Genomic DNA, 20131 nt, shown 5'->3' with positions numbered 1-20131 from the left:
GCCGACACACGCGCGCGCGCGCGCACACACACACACACACACACACACACACACACACACACACCTGACATTGTACTCTGCTGTGGTTATACAATACCACTCAGATAACAATTTACTACTTCTTTATACTTTACTTGATATACGGTTCCTAAGCCCGATGGCACAGTTTGTATAGATTTTCAGAATGCATATATTACACACACGCCATCGCGCCCTGTTGTATTTATACAGCACCACTCAAACAGCAATTTATTACTTCTTTATAGATTACCCGAAGTGCAGCTACTTAGTAAGAAATGTCTTATGCCACTGCCACAGTTTGTACTGATTTTCAAAATGCATACATTGTATATTTAGGCACATCTGAACACAAGAAAGTAACTTGGAAGAATAGAAAGGTCAGCATAGACGGGAAAAGCCCTGTCTAAAGAAGAAGGAACTGACCTGTTATCTACATTGCAAAAGGAGTGAAGAGAATGGGTGGGGTTGGGTGTTCCCTACAGCCATGCCCACCTTCCCTGTGACACAACCTGAGAAGGGAGGAGGAGAGAGTGAGAAAGGGAGAGAGAGAGAGGGAAAAAAAAGAGAGAGAGAGAAAGAGGGAAGAGGAGGAGGAGCCGGCTGCTACCCTTCCACCGCCGAGTAGCTCTAGCTCAGCCCGGATAGAGCGGAGGCAGGAAGGCAGGGCTCCCCCAACGCAAGGTACACCGCACCACTCCATCATTTTCAGCATCCCTGGAAAAAACGGAACAAAACAAAAAGGAAGGGAGCAGCAATCACCCATTGGAATTATTGTCCTGCTGCTGTATCTCAGGCAAAATCGGCTCCCTTGATGGCATGTGGCTGGTAACTTTTCTCCTGCTGTACTCTTTGCAGAAAGGTACGTGGTTTGAGTACTTGGCTTTTATTATTTCAATGGGAGCAGCAGCGCCAGGGCTGGGAGAAAGCGCGCAGCAAAGATAGGGCTACTTTTGGGTACCACTGCAGTTTGGATTCGGAGCCCGTGAGACCTCGCAGGTGATGGCAAAGAGATAGCTTTTGTTTTCTTTACAGAGGTAGCTGCTTCAGCACAACGGTCTCATTCTCGGGGAAACGGTCGGAAAGGCTACCTACTTAGAGCTTATACCTGACCAGGTGTGTGAACTGGAGCGCACTTGTTTGGCTTTACTGATATCATGGTATACTGGTGAGGGATGTATCTTACATTCAGTGATGGAACTACTAGAGACATATAGCCATTACCCCTAGTGTTTCAGAATATGAGAGAAAAAGACTAAGAGAAAGCTGCAGGCAGTGGGAGAGAGGAAAAAGGACGAGATTAATGGCATATTTATTTAGGAATATTTTTGATGTAATTTTATGCATTACAGGTAAGCCCTGCCAGTTTGAAATTTTGGAAATTAAGCCATACTACTATAACGCCATCACCATTATAATTTCTATTATATGGACTTTTGTCCTGTGCACACACATTTATATTTTTTTTTCCTGTTTACCATCTTTGTCTCCAGACTTCCACCCTCCTCCTCCAAAACACACACACACATACACGCACAGTCTGATGTCTGCCCTAGCTTGTTCTTATGGTGTGGTACACAGCTATTATTTCACTCTCAAGGCGTAAACGAGAGTATTTGTTTTAAAGGGGTGGTTGGGGTGGGGTAAAAGGAGGCGTGTAGTGAACTGTTTATGAAACTACACATTCCATTAATTTGCCTTAAACAGTCCACGTTGATTAAACAAGGAATACATAGAAAATAGGGGAAATGACAGGGAATGAATGGGGCTCTATTTCCCCATTATAGGACACCGTTTCCTGTGGCTTGATAATTTGGCAGGCCAATCCTGCATTGATTTGATGATGCACTCCTAAATGTTAATGGTACTGATGGTGCATGATGAATGATTTGGACAAGCCCAGGCAAACCTCCTCTCGATCTTTGGGGTCAAGCTCTTTGCTTAGGACAGCTCACCTTGATCATTTATATGAATGAAGCTGAACTTAGGAAGTTGTATTAAATGCAGTAGAGCTTTTTCTAGCATAAGGTTAGATCGCGGATCATTAACAGCATCCAAGATACTAATCATCATTTACTTGAGGTTAAAGCTAAAATGCCCCATGTAAGCCTAAAGTGACAAAGGGGATTTGATAGAAGTATCGCTTATAGTCCCGTAAGATACACAAGACCGTACTAGCTTAAAACAAGGAGCTTGCAAAGTACCTAGAGATCTCTTCTTTGTTAACATAACCTATGCCCAGACTGCTTTGAGTAAATACGTAGATGGATTAAGACACAAAGATAGATGGAGAGATTGCGAATGCGTCTGCATGTACAGCATTCATTTTGTTTAATTTATTTGTACATTTGGAAGAGCAGTTTAATAAGTATATAAAACATTTTCCACAGTGAAAGTGGGGCTTGGGGGGAAGGTGCAGTAAAATATTGCTCTATTGGAGTTTACGGTATCCTTGTACTGTAAGATAAGGATCGACAGGGTGGCTGGCTTTTTATTTGCAAATCGATTGGGGGATGGTCAGAAAGAGTAAAAGATTTGCGGAGTGGATCGTGTTTGCTCTTATACGGTCTTGTTTTGCGGTAAACGGACCAAAAATGACATGATAAACTATTTGTTATAGGGGTCACTGGTCCTGGGTAGCATAATGGGACAGATGAAAAAATATATAAAGATGTACAACTTCTGGTCCTTTCAGGCAGCACTTTATTTAAAGGTGAATTCCCCTGAAAATTGGATTTTTTTTTTGTTCCAGGCAGCTTACTTTGGCCCGTGTCCCCACTCGGATCCCCTAACCCGATCAGATCCAGTGCAAGCAGAAGGTAGGGGGTTCAGGCCGGGGATTGCGTCACCAAGAGATTACATCAAAGGAAGTACAGATGAGGGTTCTGTCATCGGGGCTGTTTGCACCTTCCCACACTGCAGCTACAATTAGTTTATTAACGCACTCCTCGCTGTTCTCTGATGTGCTGTGTTCCTTACTAACCACACTGTGTCTTTTCCATCGTTTTTGTACAGCATGTTAAACATAAAGGCCCTGGCACTAATGAAATACGTTTTGAAAGGTTACTGATATAATCTGTTATCTCCGGAGAGGCTGAAGCGATGAGTGCGGCAACGTTGGCGGGCAGCCACAGAAATGCGATCCCCTCGACCAAGCAGTGGTGTCATTTTCTGTTTGTTCAGGCATTTGCTTTGGGATAAGCAAGGGAGATAATGCATTTTGAAGTGTTTGCGACTTTGCACTATCGGGTCACCAACTTCCAGTTTCTTTCATATTCTCGTTATTTTTGGAAGTAATTCTCGGGATGTTTCTAAACTGTAATTTTCCCATATGTCTGATTAAGAGAAGTAATATCTGTATTTTGTATTTACAGATACCAGTCCCTTTTCTAATTCATATTATGTTGCATATGTTTCAGTATTGTTTTTGAAATCGCTTTAATTGACTTTTGACATACATACTGGCTGTAAAATGTTAAAGTAAAATGTAATGTTAAATATGTTATACACTTTTTGATGGCTTTAGCCTAAAATTGTTAATGGCGCATAGTTGTTCTAGCGAAAGTACTGTGCTAGAAATGTAATATTTATGCGTACAGGATTATTAATGTCATTTTATGAACATGGTAAGATGTATGCGAATATACGAACATAGGCGAGCTTTTCCATGATTTTTGTGTAGTGGTGGAGGATACGCAGGTCATCTGAATGTGTGTGTGTGTGTGTGTGTGTGTGTGTGTGTGTGTGTGTGTCTGTCTGTCTGACGTTCAGATTAATAACATTATCAACATTAGTTGTAATTGATAGGTGAGTACTTAGGAATTTACAAATGTCTTTTGACGTGCAGTGACAATCCCAGAGATATGGACTTGAAAAGTAGGTGCATCCATGATAACTCCTGTCTTCCTGTAATTATATAATTAACATTCATGCAAGACCCTTCCTTGCTTTGTTACAAATTAGAGGCATTGTCCTGTGAAAATATATTAGGATTTATTCCAGTCAAGTGATAATGTTGAAACAGTTGTCTTAGAAAACATTAGATAAACATTCGGCAGTTAAACAGCAAACTGTGAATGGGTGTGGGTTATTATTGCAGGATTCGTCAGTGGTATGTGACATTTGTTTATTTGTTGCTTGTTTGTTTGTTGTTTGATGAATATACTTCTTTCCTGTAGTGTAATATTCTTTTTTGTTTGTGTTTGTTTTACTTTTGTATTGTGGACAAGATGTTGGCATTTGTTACTAAAAAGAGCAAACAGTATGTAGTCCAAAACGGTGTCTTCTGCCACTGCAACATAAGATAAAAAGAGATGAGGAAGAACCAATACAAACAGCATACATTTTTGTCCTTGAGATAATTAGTGAACCATACTAGGGGCCCTTCACCAAATTAATTTTTAACAAGTGTCACCTTATGTATTCTTGAACTGCCGCACTGTGGTTTTCTCCACTACTTGCTTATGTAAATCCAGCTATCCACTTCATTTTTTGGAAAAGTAATTCTTCATAGTTCCTTTTTGACATTCTCAATGTTATCACCAGATTGTGTCGTCATGTTTTCTGTTGAAAAATAATTTGCATGATAGTAGAAATTAGCTCACAGGAGGCCAATTATGACTTCCTATGAAGAGTGGGCTAGTAATGAAAGAGTATGTAATGGGAAGGTTGGTGAGGGGCTAGAAGGCTTGTTAAACCTTGTATTCATTATGTAATGTAATAATCAATTGTATTTGGGGGAGTAAGGCAGTAAAAGTAGAAGGAATGAAACAAACAGTCATAGGTGAAGGGCTAAGGAGAGAAGTCAAATAAGAAAACTTACAAGAGCTTCACTCTGTGATGGCAAACGTTGATAAGAATAATAGCTGAGCAATTAATTTATTCTTTCATTGCTGTGTCAGTGGCGCCACAGGTCGCAGACTTGTTTTTGGCACAGAAGGCTGCAGGTTCTATTCTCATACCGGGTAGACTGATTACTGACACTGTAGTGCAACATATGGGGGCTACTGCAGTCTGGAATATGCCTTCCTTCTGATGAGATGTTAAACTGAGGCTCCATCTGCTGGAGTTGGTGGTAGCTCAGGTAGATGTAAAAGATCCCATGGCAACTGAAAAAGTAGAAGTACTTGATTTATATACAAAAATAATTCTTATTTACATATTTAAAAATTAACAAATATGTAAATATACAAATATATTTACACATATTCATAATTTTCCTTACAATCATACTAAATTTTCATCCCTATTAGAACCCCCACTCATTTCTTTCATAACCACCATCTGATTTTAGTTAATATTATTTCTAAAATCTATTTTCCATTAAACATACTTTCATTTATTCTTTCATTCCATAAAACCCATATGACATAAAATAACTTTTTATTCATTCTTTTAACATATTATTTGTTTCTATTCTTATAATATCAATATTTAATCATATCCATGTTTATTTTATCCATTTCTTTTATATCTTCGGAAAAAAAATTCTCTTTACGTAGTTTTCCCAATAATCTTTTAATTCTTTTACATTTCAAAACACATGTTCAGTAGTTTCTTCTTTTTGACAATGTAAACATATTCTATCAATTTTCTATTTGTATGGTACTTCCTTTTACCTGTAATTTATCTGTTACAGTCGCCACAAAAATCTTGACTTTCTTAAAAAGCCATTTGCTTCCTATTTTTATATCTTTAATTTTTTCATCTGTTAGGTTTTCCCATGGTTTTACATAGTAATGTTTTATCATTACATTTTTATACCATACTTTTCTTTCTTTTTTTTACAACAATTTTTATTTTCCACAAAAATAATTTTTCTTGATAACATTTTATTTCTTCATTTATACACTCTTTTTCTCTTTTACTGTTTTTACCCATACCCCAAAATTTATCGCACACACACTCACACACACACACACACACATATATATATATATATATATATATAGAGAGAGAGACAGAATACACACACACACACACACACACACACGTATATATATATATATATATGTATATATATATATATATATATATATACATACATATATACACATACATATATATATATATATATATATATATAAAATATATATGTGTATATATATATCTATATGTATATGTATATATATGTCAGCGAAATGGGTTTCAGTGAAACGGGATGTCAGCGAATAGAAGTAGACCCATATATATATATATATATATATATATATATATATATATATATATATATATATATATATATATATATATATATATATATATATATATATATATATATATATATATATATATATATATATATATATACATTTTCTAATCTCTCATCTTTTTCATTTATCCGCAGTAACACGTTGTATAAATTTAATGAAATAGGATATACCACTGGGTTAATTAACCCTAAACCTTCTTCCTCTTTATTTACATACAAAACTCCTCTTTTTATTGGGTTTAATCTAGAACCCCATAGAAATGAAAACATATGCATTCATTCATTTTCAAATTTTCCTTTTCAAATACTGTTGGCAACATAAAAACACTTATTTTCCCCATCAGTACTGACTTTATCAAATTAGCCTTTTTTTATTCTGTATGATAATTTATATGTTCCCCAGAAAACAGAGGTTTAATTTCTTCTGTTGTTTTTTCCAGTGAATTCTCCTTATATCTTTAGTCCCAAATTTTATACATAACACAGAAATTGAATTCATTGTAAAATATATATCCTCTATCTTTACTACACCAACAAAACCTTTACTTTTCTCTTTATTTAAAGTCATTTCTGTCACTCACTCATTTGTGCAGATCATTACTTCTTTTATCCAAATTTTTTTTTGAAATTATTATGATGTCATTTGCATATGTTAACAGGAATGCTTAACCCTTCAAGTGTTATATACCCTGCCTCCTTCATTTTGTAATTTATTTCGCATACTATCACAGTCATAACTAATGCAAAGAGTACACAACTCATTGGGCATCCCTGTCTTACACCACTCTTCATATGCACCTCTTGGCTTAACCAGCCATTTACACATATTTTTACTTTATTATGTATTATTATATGCCAGCATACATAATTTCCTAATTTTCTAACTTATAATATATTCCTTCATTATTACCCACAAGATTTCATGCCCATTTGTATCAAATGCCTTATTAAGCTCTCCTATCATGATTTCCACTTCTTCTTTTCTTTTCTTTTCATATCATCCACAATTTTTCTATCACTAATAATTATTGACAACCCCATTTCCTTTATATTATATATACTAGCTTCAATAATATTTTCCATTTTATTTTCAAATGTCTTTCGTATTATTTTCATAAAGATCTTATAATCATTTTTATTCTATACTATCAGTCTCCAGTTTTTAATTGTCTTCTGTCTTCCTTCTTCCATATGAATTTAAATATTCCACTACATAATTATTTATACAAAAAAAACCCTTCATTTAACCATTCATTCAAAAACCTTTAAAAAAAATATATTTTTTGCCAGTTCCTTAACTTTTATACAATTCATGCCCTATTCCATCTGGTCCTGCAGCTGAATCTATATTTACTTGTCCTAATACTTTATTTAGCTCATATGAAACAATATATTTTTCTAAGTCTTTATTATCGTTTTTGTTAACTTTTTTACTTTCCATGTTTTTTGCACTACCTTCTTTTTTTCTTCAAACATTTCTTGTACATTTTGTGCTACACTATTCATAATCTTTTCCTGAGTTTTTCTGTTTCTCCCTTTACATTTTTTATTTATCTTATTATACTACCATCTTCCTTTACCAATCTGCTGAAGTAATGTGATACATCTTCTCTTTTCCTTGTAAAAATAGCTTTACTTATATAATAATTCTTGTATTTTTCTTGATTTTTTTCATATAGTTATTTTTCTTTGCTAAAGTACTTTTTGTCATTATGTTTTAAATCTTTCAAAGCATTATTTATATGTTTTTTTATATTTTTCTTTCTCTACATTTCTCACATCATGTTGCCACTATAAAAAAAAAACAATTTATATATTTTTCCTTAAATATCAGTCACCATTTGGACTAATTTTTATAAAATGTCCTTATAGTAATATAATTTTTCCATAACTGTACTACTAATCTTTTTCCTTCTTCAGTCCATGCTTTCTCATTTATCCATTTTATTCCTTTGTTTATTTTTTATTATTATTTGTTTCCTTTATCTCTAGCCATATTGAAAGATGATCAGAAAATCCTGTTTCAACCACCTGCCCTTCTCCTATAACTAAATCTTCTGATACTATAAAATAATATATTTCAATTATATACATACCCTTTTGTAAGTCCATGAATCTTTGTCCCAGTTTTAACTTAACACATCTTATAATTTTTAACATTTTTCTTATATCATTTTCTTTCTTTTACGTTTGCCTCTTAAATCAAAACTAAAGTTGCTGTTTTTATAATATTCATATCTATCACTACATAGTCTAAAATCTGATGAAATAAGCTTTCCCTTTCTTTACAATTAGTATAATCATATAATGTTACAATTCTATACACTTGTTCTTTCCATTTTAAGTCTACAGTGGTTAATCTTGCCATTTCTGCTAAAGTTACAGCTAATATGTAATATCTTTTTTCTGTATTTCTACAGAATATAACTATTCAACAATATCTCTCATTCCCAAATTCCAGATATCTGTCCTCCCCATAGTTTCTCTGTTTGTAATCTTCCTTCATTTGTTAAACTTATTGTGTCTTCTAATATAATTGATATAATTGCATCAACATCACATGTATTACACCAGGCCAAAATCCCCATTCTTCTTACTATATTCTTAATGCTATTCACATTTATACTATCAGTCTCCAGTTTTTAATTGTCTTCTGTCTTCCTTCTTCCACATGAATTTAAATATTCCACTACATAATTCTTTATACAAAAAAAACTTAATTTAACCATTCATTCAAAAACCTTTAAAAAAAAAATTTGTTTGCCAGTTCCTTAATTTTTATACAATTCATGCCCTATTCCATCTGGTCCTGCAGCTGAATCTATATTTACTTGTCTTAATACTTTATTTAGCTCATATGAAACAATATCTTTTTCTAAGTCCTTATTATCTTTTTTTGTTAACTTTTTTACTTTCCATGTTTTTTGCACTACCTTCTTTTTTCTTCAAACATTTCTTGTACATATTGTGCTACACTATTCATAATCTTTTCCTGAGTTTTTCTGTTTCTCCCTTTACAATTTTTATTTCTCTTATTACACTACCATCTTCCTTTACTAATCTGCTGAAGTAATGTGATACATCTTTTCTTTTCCTTGTAAAAATAGCTTTACTTATGTAATAATTCTTGTATTTTTCTTGATTTCTTTCATATAGTTATTTTTCTTTGCTAAAGTACTTTCTGTCATTATGTTTTAAATCTTTCAATGCATTCTTTATATGTTTTTTATATTTTTCTTTCTCTACATTTCTCACATCATGTTGCCACTATAAAAAACAATTTATATATTTTTCCTTAAATATCAGCCACCATTTGGACTAATTTTTATAAAATGTCCTTATAGTAATATATTTTTTCCATAACTATACTACTAATCTTTTTCCGTCTTCAGGCCATGATTTCTCATTTATCCATTTTATTCCTTTGCTTATTTTTATTATTCTTTGTTTCCTTTATCTCTAGCCATATTGAAAGATGATCAGAAAATCCTGTTCCAACCACCTGCCCTTCTCCTATAACTAAATCGTCTGATACTATAAAATACTATATTTCAGTTATATACATACCCTTTTGTAAGTCCATGAATCTTTGTCCCAGTTTTAACTTAACACATCTTATCATTTTTAACATTTTTCTTATATCATTTTCTTTCTTTTACGTTTGCCTCTTAAATCAAAACTAAAGTTGCTGTTTTTATAATATTCATATCTATCACTACATAGTCTAAAATCTGATGAAATAAGCTTTCCCTTTCTTTACAATTAGTATAAGCATATAATGTTACAATTCTATACACTTGTTCTTTCCATTTTAAGTCTACAGTGGTTAATCTTCCCATTTTTGCTAAAGTTACATCTAATATCTAATATCTTTACTGTATTTCTACAGAATATAAAACTATTCAACAATATCTCTCATTCCCAAATTCCAGATATCTGTCCTCCCCATAGTTTCTTTGTTTGTAATCTTCCTTCATTTGTTAAACTTCTTGTGTCTTCTAATATAATTGACATAATTGCATCAACATCACATTTATTACACCAGGCCAAAATCCCTATTCTTCTTACTATATTCTTAATGCTATTCACATTTACAGAAAGCACTCTACAATTTTCATTTTCCCTTTGATTCATGGTTTCATTGGTTTATAGCCAGTTACTGGACTAGCTGCCTTAATGGGCAATTCTAAGCCTAGCCATTTTCCCTCCCAAAGGTGAGAATCAAACACTGTACCTTGTGTCTGCAACCCAAACACCTTAACCATTATACCAGCCCCCAATCATTAAATTCATATATATATTCTTTTTCATCTATTTCCTTTCTTTTTTCTTTTGTATATGTCCCTTTACATTTTCTTTTTGTCTTTTGCCATTTTACCAATAGAATTCTTTTTTTTCTTTTATTATCTCACAATTTATATCTTCTTCATCACTTATTTCAGAGCCTTCTTCTAGTTAGTATTTTTTTCTCGTCCAACTTTTCTTCTTGTTCTGCTACTTCTAAAATTTCTTCTCATTGTTCATTTTCATATCTTTCTTTTTATTTTTACTTACTCTTATTTTCCTTTTTGCAATCCATCCATAAATGTCTAATTTTGTTACATTTATAACATTTCAGTTCACATTATTTTGCTTTCTGTCTCATTTCCCCACAAGTATAGCATTTTCTTTTATCAGTTACTTATCAAATGCCCTTCATTTACACACACACACACACACACACACACACACACACACACACACACACACACACACACACACACAAAAACACAAACACACACACAAGAAAACATGTTTTGTTTTGTCCCCAGTATTTTATAACACCTCTATTCCCCTCCACATTTATCATGCATGGTGTATGTATAGCACTTCTTTACCTAAAGTTTTCAAATGTCCTTTCAAAGTGTCTCTTTCAACCCCTGTTCAAAATTGTACTTAATTTTCTGTTTCCCTCTTAAATGCTTCTACCACATAAAGATTCCATGGGTTATGGTCTTTCTTTTTTCATATTCTCCAAGAGAATTTTCCATTGGAAAACACAGTCGCAAATATAATATCACAAAATGTCTCTTTGTTAATAACAAATAAATGCTCTTTTACACATAAAGGAAATATTAACTTGTCCCACACTTTATTCTTGTCAATTTCTTTATCTTCTTTACTTGGAATCCTTAACATAAACTTCCATTTTTCATTTTCTTCTACCTTTTTCTTTTCTGCTACTCCTCTTTTGCCTTCTTTTACATTCTCTGCATATTTTTTCTTTTACATCTCACCACTATTCTTCAGGATTGTCTCTGCATCCTCCTCCTCTTGTATTTTCTCCATAATATTTCCCCAGGAAGTCTCCTTCATTTTATGACTCACTCTGCATCACCATTTCTTTAAATAATTCATCCTGAAACCCTCCCGACTGGAAGGTTGTAATTATACATCCATAATTTGCTGACTCATTTCCATCAAATAGATTTCTTTGAAACATCTTGACAATCCTGCACACATTCTCTGGTCTCGATATTGGCTTTCTCCTCCATTTCTCTTACCACTCCACCTGCCTCCCAGTTTCTCCGGACCACCTCTGCACATAGAGTGGAAACAGGAAGTGCTCAAGCAAAATGGGTCCTACTCACAACAATGATGAGTAGGGGAGTTCCCTGTAGCACTGGCTAAATTTTCCCAGTCATATAAGTATCACCTCAGGTCTCCCCTGAAAAGAGGCTGCTAGCCTATTGGGACTAACTCGGTCAACAAAGGATAATAAATAAATACATATTGTAGATGACAACTGCATAATTTTGTTAATGGATCAAAGTTACAAATACTTTACATGTATATTCATTTCATAATGTAAAATAGCATACTGGCAAATATGTGCACCATTTAACATTTTCACTGTCCTTTTTAAGTGTAACACATGATAAGTTATATTTTCTGAGACAGAAGACAATCATAGAGTGATTCCTCCACTTACAAAATTTCTACTTTGATTTCATAGGATTCACAGGAAGTACAAGGTAATTGAGTCTTGTGACCATTTGCATCTTGCCAGTATCCACTCTTGGACTGTACCTTATTTTTCAAGGAGGGCTAGTACAGTCAAGCCAGGGGTGACTTGAGTACTCACTCGATCATCCATTTCCTGTTTGAAGAAAGATAATATATCACACTGCTTGATTTGCATCTCTTCCTGAGATGGAAAAAGCACTGTGTAATAAACCTATCTCTCCACCATGTGTTATTTGCTAATGAAAATTTAGATCCCTTGCTCTGGTACTTGTGGGACTGTTTGATTTGTTTAGATGCAAGAGATCCAGGACCACTGTGTCCACAATGATACAGAAGGCAAAGCATAGATTTCTCCTACAAAGTCTATATACCATGAATAAAGAGACAGTGCTTCCAGTGATACAAAGGCAGAAGTGGCTTGCTAGCTGCTTTGCCTTATTTTGTAACTGAAGTAGAATGACACATAAAATTAAATTACAAACAAAACATGAGGAAAATGATCTGCCACTGCTGTGTTACACCACATTTAAATGGGATGGAAGTAAAATGTATTTATTTATTTATTTACCGGGAAAGTCAGATAGGGTAAGAAGCCCATTTTTAGCGAAGGCCCAGGGAGAAAAACTCCACAGAAATATAAGCAAAATACAATAATTAAATAGTACACATATAGTAAGATGCAGATTACACATCATCTAGTTAGTCTATACAAGGAAGTATTCAATACAGTTTTCTAGTAGATACAGGTTAAAAAAGAAAAACACAAGCATTTCAGAAAAGATCACTGTGAGAAAAATAAAATTAGTACTGTGTCACTGTGTACGTATGGAATAATACTTATGAACAAATGAGATTTCCTTTATATGGACACACACACACACACACATACATATATATATATATATATATATATATATATATATATATATATATATATATATATATATATATTTTTTTTTTTTGGAGTAGTAATACTGAGGAGAGGGGGAAATGTGGTAAGGAGTAGACAGTGTGTTGATAAGGTTATAGATATCTTCTCAGTCCGGTTTGGCACAGGAGCAATGCCAGTTTTTGGATAGATATTCAAATATTAGTTGTTTGAAATTGGTAGATTCAAGTTTGTTTTTGGAGGGTGTGGGGTAGAGAGTTCCATAATTTGGCTATTTGATTTGAGAATAGGGCTTTACTGTGTCATTAGCTTTGTTTACTGTAAGAAAGTTTCTGTCTGCAGATCTTAGACTTCGTGGGCATGAGTAGGGAACAACAAGCTCCTTGAGGGATAGGCAATTGTCAGGAGGGAAGATGATATTGTGTGTGAATTTAGGTTAATAGAAATGGAAAAGGTTAGGTAGCTCTAGCCAATTTAATTTATGTAGAGCAATATAACGGTGGGTTTGGTGGGGAAGGCTGACTGTGAAGCGGGTTATTTTGTTGTAGCAAGTTTCCAAATTGGTTACGTCTAATCATTTTAAGTTGGTAAAGAGGGGGAAAGCATATAGGAGCATAGAGAGGAGGAAGGTTCTGGATATGGCTAGTCTGGTATTGTCAGTAAGGAATGGCTTGCTTCTGTACAATAAGCCAAGTTTGATGTGAACTTTCTTTATTGTGATGGCTATGTGTTGGTCAAATCTGAGTTTGTTGTCGATTGTCACGCCAAGGAGTTTTGTATGCTCAACCGATTGGATGACTGTTGTTTGTTGAGAGAATGGTGAAAGGAGGGGAGGTCAGTGATTGCTACTGATAAGTAGCATTAACTGTATCTTTTTAGGGTTGAGGATTAGTTGTGATTTACTTAGATATGTTTCTATACAATGAAAACCTTATTGGGCTACTATTTGGAGGTCTGGTAAGGTATATGCTGAGCAGATGAAATTTAAATCGTCCACATACTGAACTATTTTAGTGTGTATTGTGGATGAAGCTAGATCATTAGAGAAGATGGTGAAAAGAAGGGGCCCTAGTTTGGATCGTTGGGGGGTTCCGACTGAGACTGGCAGAAGTGGTGAGAGTTTGGATTTCCATCATACTGCTTGTTGTCTGTCAGAAAGATAGCTTAGGAACCAGGAGACAGAAGTCTTTGATAGGTTTAGTGAGGCAAGAGTAATAAGGAGTTTCTGATGGGAGACAGTGTTGAACGCTTTTGACATGTCTAAGGAGAGTGTTGCTACTTGCTGGTTTGAATTTCTGAGTTGGTTGATGGTGTTAGAGAAATTGATTAGGGATGTGGTGGTGCTGTGTTTTGGTATGAAACCATGTTGGGAGGGAGAGATAAGGTTGTGGAGATAGCAGGCATTGTAGTAATTGAGTGTGTAAATATTTTTCCAGAATTTTGACACAGGGGAAGGATGGCTATGAGTCTGTAATTGTTTAATTCTGTTGATGTTCCTCCTTTATGCAGAGGGTTGATATAGGAAATTTTCCATAATTTTGGACATATTGTTATGCTATAGACCTGTTTACTAGAATGGAGATAGGCAGAGCTATGTCATCGGCTGAAAGTTTGAGGTACTCATTGGGGAGTTGGTCAGCTGCTAAGGAAGAAGGTTTCAGTTTTTTCAACATTGTTTTTATGGTGTTAGTTGGGACAGGTTTGAGGTCAAAGGAGTTGTTAGTTTTCACATTAGGTAGAAGAGACAGTAATGTGGAATTGTTCCCTGTAACTAAGGAGAGGATGGTGTTTATAAAGTAGGTGTTGATTTGTGAGGCAATACTCACCCTTTGGTTATTAGTTGTTGGTTCTGGGGTTGTGGCTTTATCTGGGTGGAGGAGCGAGTTAATTGCTTGCCAGAACTTTTTGGGATTGTTTTCATATTTGTTTTGCATAGATGTATAATATGTTTTTTTTTAGTGTAGTTTGAGTTGTTTTTTTATTTGATTGCAGAGCTGCTGATATGCTAACAGAGTTTTGTTGTCTTTTGTTTTCTGGTTTTGAAACCGGGTTTTGTCCTTTAGGTTTTGAAGTCTAATGGTTTCTTTTGCTATCCAGTGCAATCTCTTATTTTTAATACAACATCTACAAGTTGGTGCTAAGCCATTTAGAATAGTTAGAAATATGTCATTGACATATGTTACGGCCTAATCAAATTGGAGATGATGGAGTGGTGTCCATTTACATTTATTGAGCATGTCTAAGAATGCTTCGTTAGAGAAGTTTTTGGTATTTCGTACAACTTTGTAAACTATGGTTCTGGGTGGGTTGAGCTGACGATGGATTAAGTAGGTAGGAGTATGGTCACTTGAATTATTCAGAAGGCATCTGGAGACATAGTTGTGGGTGTTACTGTTCATAAGTGACCAGTCTAAAATAGATTCCCTTTTGCTATGTTTATCTGTTCAAATGGGAAACTGGATTGTTTGTGAGAAACCATGTAGATTTATGAAGGTGGAGAGGTTATCACCAGTGCAAGTGTTCCAGTCTAAGTTGAGTTAGGCTATGAGTTCCCTAATGGTAGTGGGAGTATTGTTGGGAGGTATGTAAGTGGCAATTAATGTAATATTTTTCTTTGGGTTGATTCTGAGCCATGTTACTAAGACTTTAAAGTTATCATAAGGGTATTTGATGGGTAGGCAGTCTATGCTTAGGTTATCTTTGTAGAAGATTGCAACCTTGCCTCCCTTCTTCTGATCCTGTCTAACCTGTGTACGCAATAACCTTGTGGGAGTATGTCTGGGTCTCTTTTATGGGTTTTAGCCAAGTTTCTGTTGCTATAAGTTACTATTAAATTTCTGTTGCTATAAGTTGCTGTAAGATGTTAGTAAATAAGCCACTGTTCTATTTGCCAGGCAGTATGCTATGGAAGAAGAGTATAACATGGGAAACAGTATTTCTATGGCAACATTGCACAAGCTTTTATAAGAGGTGACCTGTGGTAGTCTAAAGTGGGAGTGTGGACAAAAGGCATTAGCAGCAGAACTAGAAGTGGTTATCAAGAGTGTGGTTGTGGTAGAAGAGCTGATGTCATCAGATACTGAGTTAACATTTGTATGATAAGGAGCCCTAACTGGTGGGTTCCTGTGAATACTCAGGAGAGAGGTCTGCAGGGAAGAAGAACACACCAGGATCCTGTTCTTTGCAGTTTGAACAGACAAACACTTGCCCATCAGTAGCAGTTTTAGTACTGAGAATAATACACCTCGGTGATGATGGATCCGATTAAGATACAGTAGTCATAGCTAGGAGCATATGAGTTTTACTGGGGAGAATTTGGAGTGAAATCTGTAACAGCTGTCATGTCTGTCAGAATTATTAATGAGGACTGAAATAACTTGGATGTGTGACCTGCCTCCAAGAGGTCTTTGTTGTGATTGCCAAGTACATATGGGATTATTAGCTGATATACATAACCAGTAAGAATTAACCCTTTCTTAAAGCTGTATGCCACTATAACTAGGTGTATATCACTATATTATAAACATAGTTTCTGTTTTACTGATTACATACATAGACATTGTATTGTTAACTTTATCACTGTGCTAGCATGTCACTTATCCAGTCAGTACAAGAATAAGACATCAGTATTTTAAATTAAATATTTTAATACATTTTTAGTCTTTAGTGTCTGTTGGAGCTCTGGAACAACTTTATATGAGCTGTACATATATCTGTCTACTCTCTTAGTCACTCTCCCGAATGACAGTGTCTTTCTGGGCTGTTTATATTCAGTCCGGTTTAAATTCCGGAATAATTCTAAAGGATAGTTCTTGTTGCTCTGCTACTGATGAGAACACAACAAGAATAACTTCTTCATGTAAGATTATTTTCTTACAGGGGTTCTAGTACATCTTTGTACCCAAGTGCTTTTTGAGTTTGTATCAGACTCTCGCCTAGGCATTAATCTTTGTAGAAATGGCTTCTATTTATTTAGTTATATTATGTTGACAGAGTTAGCCAAACTAGGGCAGTGGATGGCTAGAGGTGGTATTCATACTGATTAGGTGAAATTTGGTAAGGAGAAATGAGAAGTTCCCCTTCTCATTTTGATAAGGGCATCAAAGGCCTACTGCTAGCTGGAAGAAGGGCAAAGACAGCAGAAGATAAGAGTAATGTAGGGATCCTGACTGCTGTAAAAAGAAAATTAATTATCTTTCCAGTGTGCTGAGATGGTGGTTACTGTGTCCTGTGAAGAAGGTTTAGATGATACTACTTTGATTACCTTGATAAGTGAAGAGGTGCTTGTAGACGACAGTGCTATGGACTGGAGAGGTGTTATGGAAAGGTATGATTCTGTATTGGAAAAAACTGAGTCAAGAAGCTGCTTCTCATTAGTGGTTATTAAAACTGGAAGAGGGGAAGAAATGTAGTGAGGAGAAACTAAAAGCTGATGCTGCCTGAAACTCTTACATAGAAAGATGCAGGCAGTAAGCCTGCTTAGTAGATTTCTGCTGTAGTGGCAGTTGAATGGGGAAAACATTAGAACGGTATTTAAAGTAGTAGAAAGTACCCATGGTAAGAGTTAAAACATTTTTTTCTTTGAACAGTTACTGTTTTGGGCTAAAATTGATAAATCTGTTAGGTTTTAGAACTCCAGAAATGTTCACTAATTAATTTGGCACAAAAAGTTTTTGTAATATGATTTCTGAATATTTCCACTTGTTAGAAATATTTTTGTTTTTGGTGGACAAGAAAAAAAAATGTTTTCATATGGAATAAATATTTCTTTGCTAACTCAAATTTGCAAAATGCATGAATAGTGACCATGCAATTCAAAGCTGCAGAGGTGACTGAAGCAGAAATTAAAGCATTTTTCAGATGAATATAATAAAATTATGAGACTGCTGGAAGAAAGAATGAATGATGCTAGTGGTCTGGGACATGAAAACTGGGGTTAACACTGAAATTTGTTAAAAACAAGCTCCAGCATATACCTTTATAATGAACTGGAAAATGAAAACAGACTCTAAGTCTGCCAGAAAGCCAGAACTATGTTAGTTTTGGGGAAGTGAAACGTATTTTATTAGTACTGTAATAAAAGAAGATGTTATTATGGGGAATGAGGGCATACTCTAAAAACCTGAAAGCTGAAATGTGCAAAATGCATGACAGAGTGACATCTTTGGTTTGGTTGTAAAGAAAGGGAAGGAAAAAGTAATGAAGGAAGTGAAACACAGATAGTTTTAGAAAATGCAATAATGTTAGAAAATGGGGAAATATGTTTTTTAGTGGATGAATGTACTGAAATTGAAAAGAATGATTTGGGGCAAGTTAAAGAAACCAAACAACGTAGGGCTTGTGCTGCAATAGAAATAGATATGAAGTATTAATGTAGGAAAATGAAAAAGAAAAAAAACTGAAGACAGTGAAAAGAGGTTGATCAAAAAGCATACATTTCTGTAGGGGATCATTTGTAGAAAAAGAAAGATCAGGGTGGTAACGAAAACTACAAAGAAAGAAAAGGGCTATTTTTTCAGTATTATCTATTAACACAAATGGTATAAAGAAAAAAGTAAGGCTCTTTGGGGTGTGCGAATGAAGTTGAAATCTGACATAAGATATCATCTGTTTATTAGATGTGACATTTCTGACTATAAAACAAGGGTTGCAGATTCAAATTTGGTGGGGGAGGGAAATCCTATGGAGAATGGGAAAAGAAGACTGTTATGTGATCGCTACATTAGTAAAGTAATGTTGAAGCAAAAAGTATTGGACATGAACATAGTAGAGAGAATGGTGGTAACTGATTACCATATCAGATGAAAGGTAGTAGGTGCAGCGATGCTGTATGAGTAGACAGGAATACAAGAAACAAGAACAATATCTGATAAGATGAAAATATGTTATGCTAAACATGAATATAATACTTTGGAGGATTTTAACTGCAATTTCAGAGAATGAAAGTAGAAAACAAATGGGGATGTGAAAAAAATGTTCAGAAGTAAATAGGTCATGCCTTTTTAACTACCGGGAAAGAAGGGGTCCATCTATAAGAAGGAATTTCTTTAAAGAACCAAACAAGGGAGCTGTAGCTGACCAAACAAGTAAATCCTGAAAATAGAAATAAGTCTACTCAAGTGGACGGCTTCAAGCACTTTAATGTTAAATGTTGAAAAAAGCACATAAAAACATATAAAAATCAAAAGTAAAACAGGAGAGATGAGCGCTTTCGCATCAACAAAGGATGCTTCATCAGATCTAAAGACTGCAACACAACAGCTCTATTTAATCAACTCAAAATTAGCGCCTGAGATCACATGACCTCAGGGGAGGTTTCAAAGGAACATTTTCGTTTAACCTTTTGCCAGCAGTTGCATGCAGTGAAGTAATCCATTTGGTTTCGAAGTTCTCAGTGCTTTTTCTCACATAACCACCCCTAATATTATGCATAAAGCTCCAAGCACCAAAAAGTTAAAAACATGATTAGAACCTTCATTTTTCACGTTTACCAAGTGCATTTCTATCATCACATCTATTCATACTGTAAACATGCTCTCTAATCCTATCTCTAAAATTACAATTTGTCTTTCCAACATAGTAACATTTACATACAATGCACTCAGCAAAATAAACAACATTCTGCGTATTACAGTCAGCATAAAAGTTAGAGTAAAATCTGCGGCCAGTAACTGGATGTAAGAAGCATTTACATTCAGTGATATACGAATAAACATTGCAACCACCACATCTGAACGTGCCTTTCACTGTCAGATTTGACTCTGTTCTCATTCCACCAGATTTATAACATAACATTCTCTTAATCGATTTGAAGTTTTTAAAGGTAAATTTAGGTTCACAGCCTACCACTTCTTTAAGCTTAGGGCCTGTCATAAGTATATTCCAGTGTTTCTTAATGGTGTTACAAACATTATATACATTATTAGAATAGCTCAATGATAGCCTTACAGTGTCACCCCCTATTTCCCTGGGTGTCTGCGTATTATTTGAGGCAGCACCAAAGTATG

The 20131-nt window shown here is 34.7% G+C and overlaps 1 protein-coding gene across 1 annotated transcript in view; it reads left to right on the top strand.

Moving 5' to 3' along the window:
• Positions 1 to 602: 602 nt before the first annotated feature.
• LOC122808492 (Down syndrome cell adhesion molecule-like protein 1 homolog) overlaps positions 603 to 20131 on the top strand; it is a 322538-nt gene continuing 303009 nt past the window's right edge. The window contains exon 1 of the mRNA XM_044079448.1: positions 603 to 880. Coding sequence (XP_043935383.1) covers positions 838 to 880 — 43 coding nt within the window. The 5' untranslated portion in view covers positions 603 to 837. The remainder of the gene's footprint in view (positions 881 to 20131) is intronic.

This window comes from Protopterus annectens, chromosome 8.part0, assembly GCF_019279795.1.
Source record: "Protopterus annectens isolate FY-2018-M chromosome 8.part0, PAN1.0, whole genome shotgun sequence".
In the NCBI taxonomy this organism is placed as follows: Eukaryota; Metazoa; Chordata; order Ceratodontiformes; family Protopteridae; genus Protopterus; species Protopterus annectens.
This window is presented reverse-complemented; position numbering and strand designations above follow the sequence as displayed.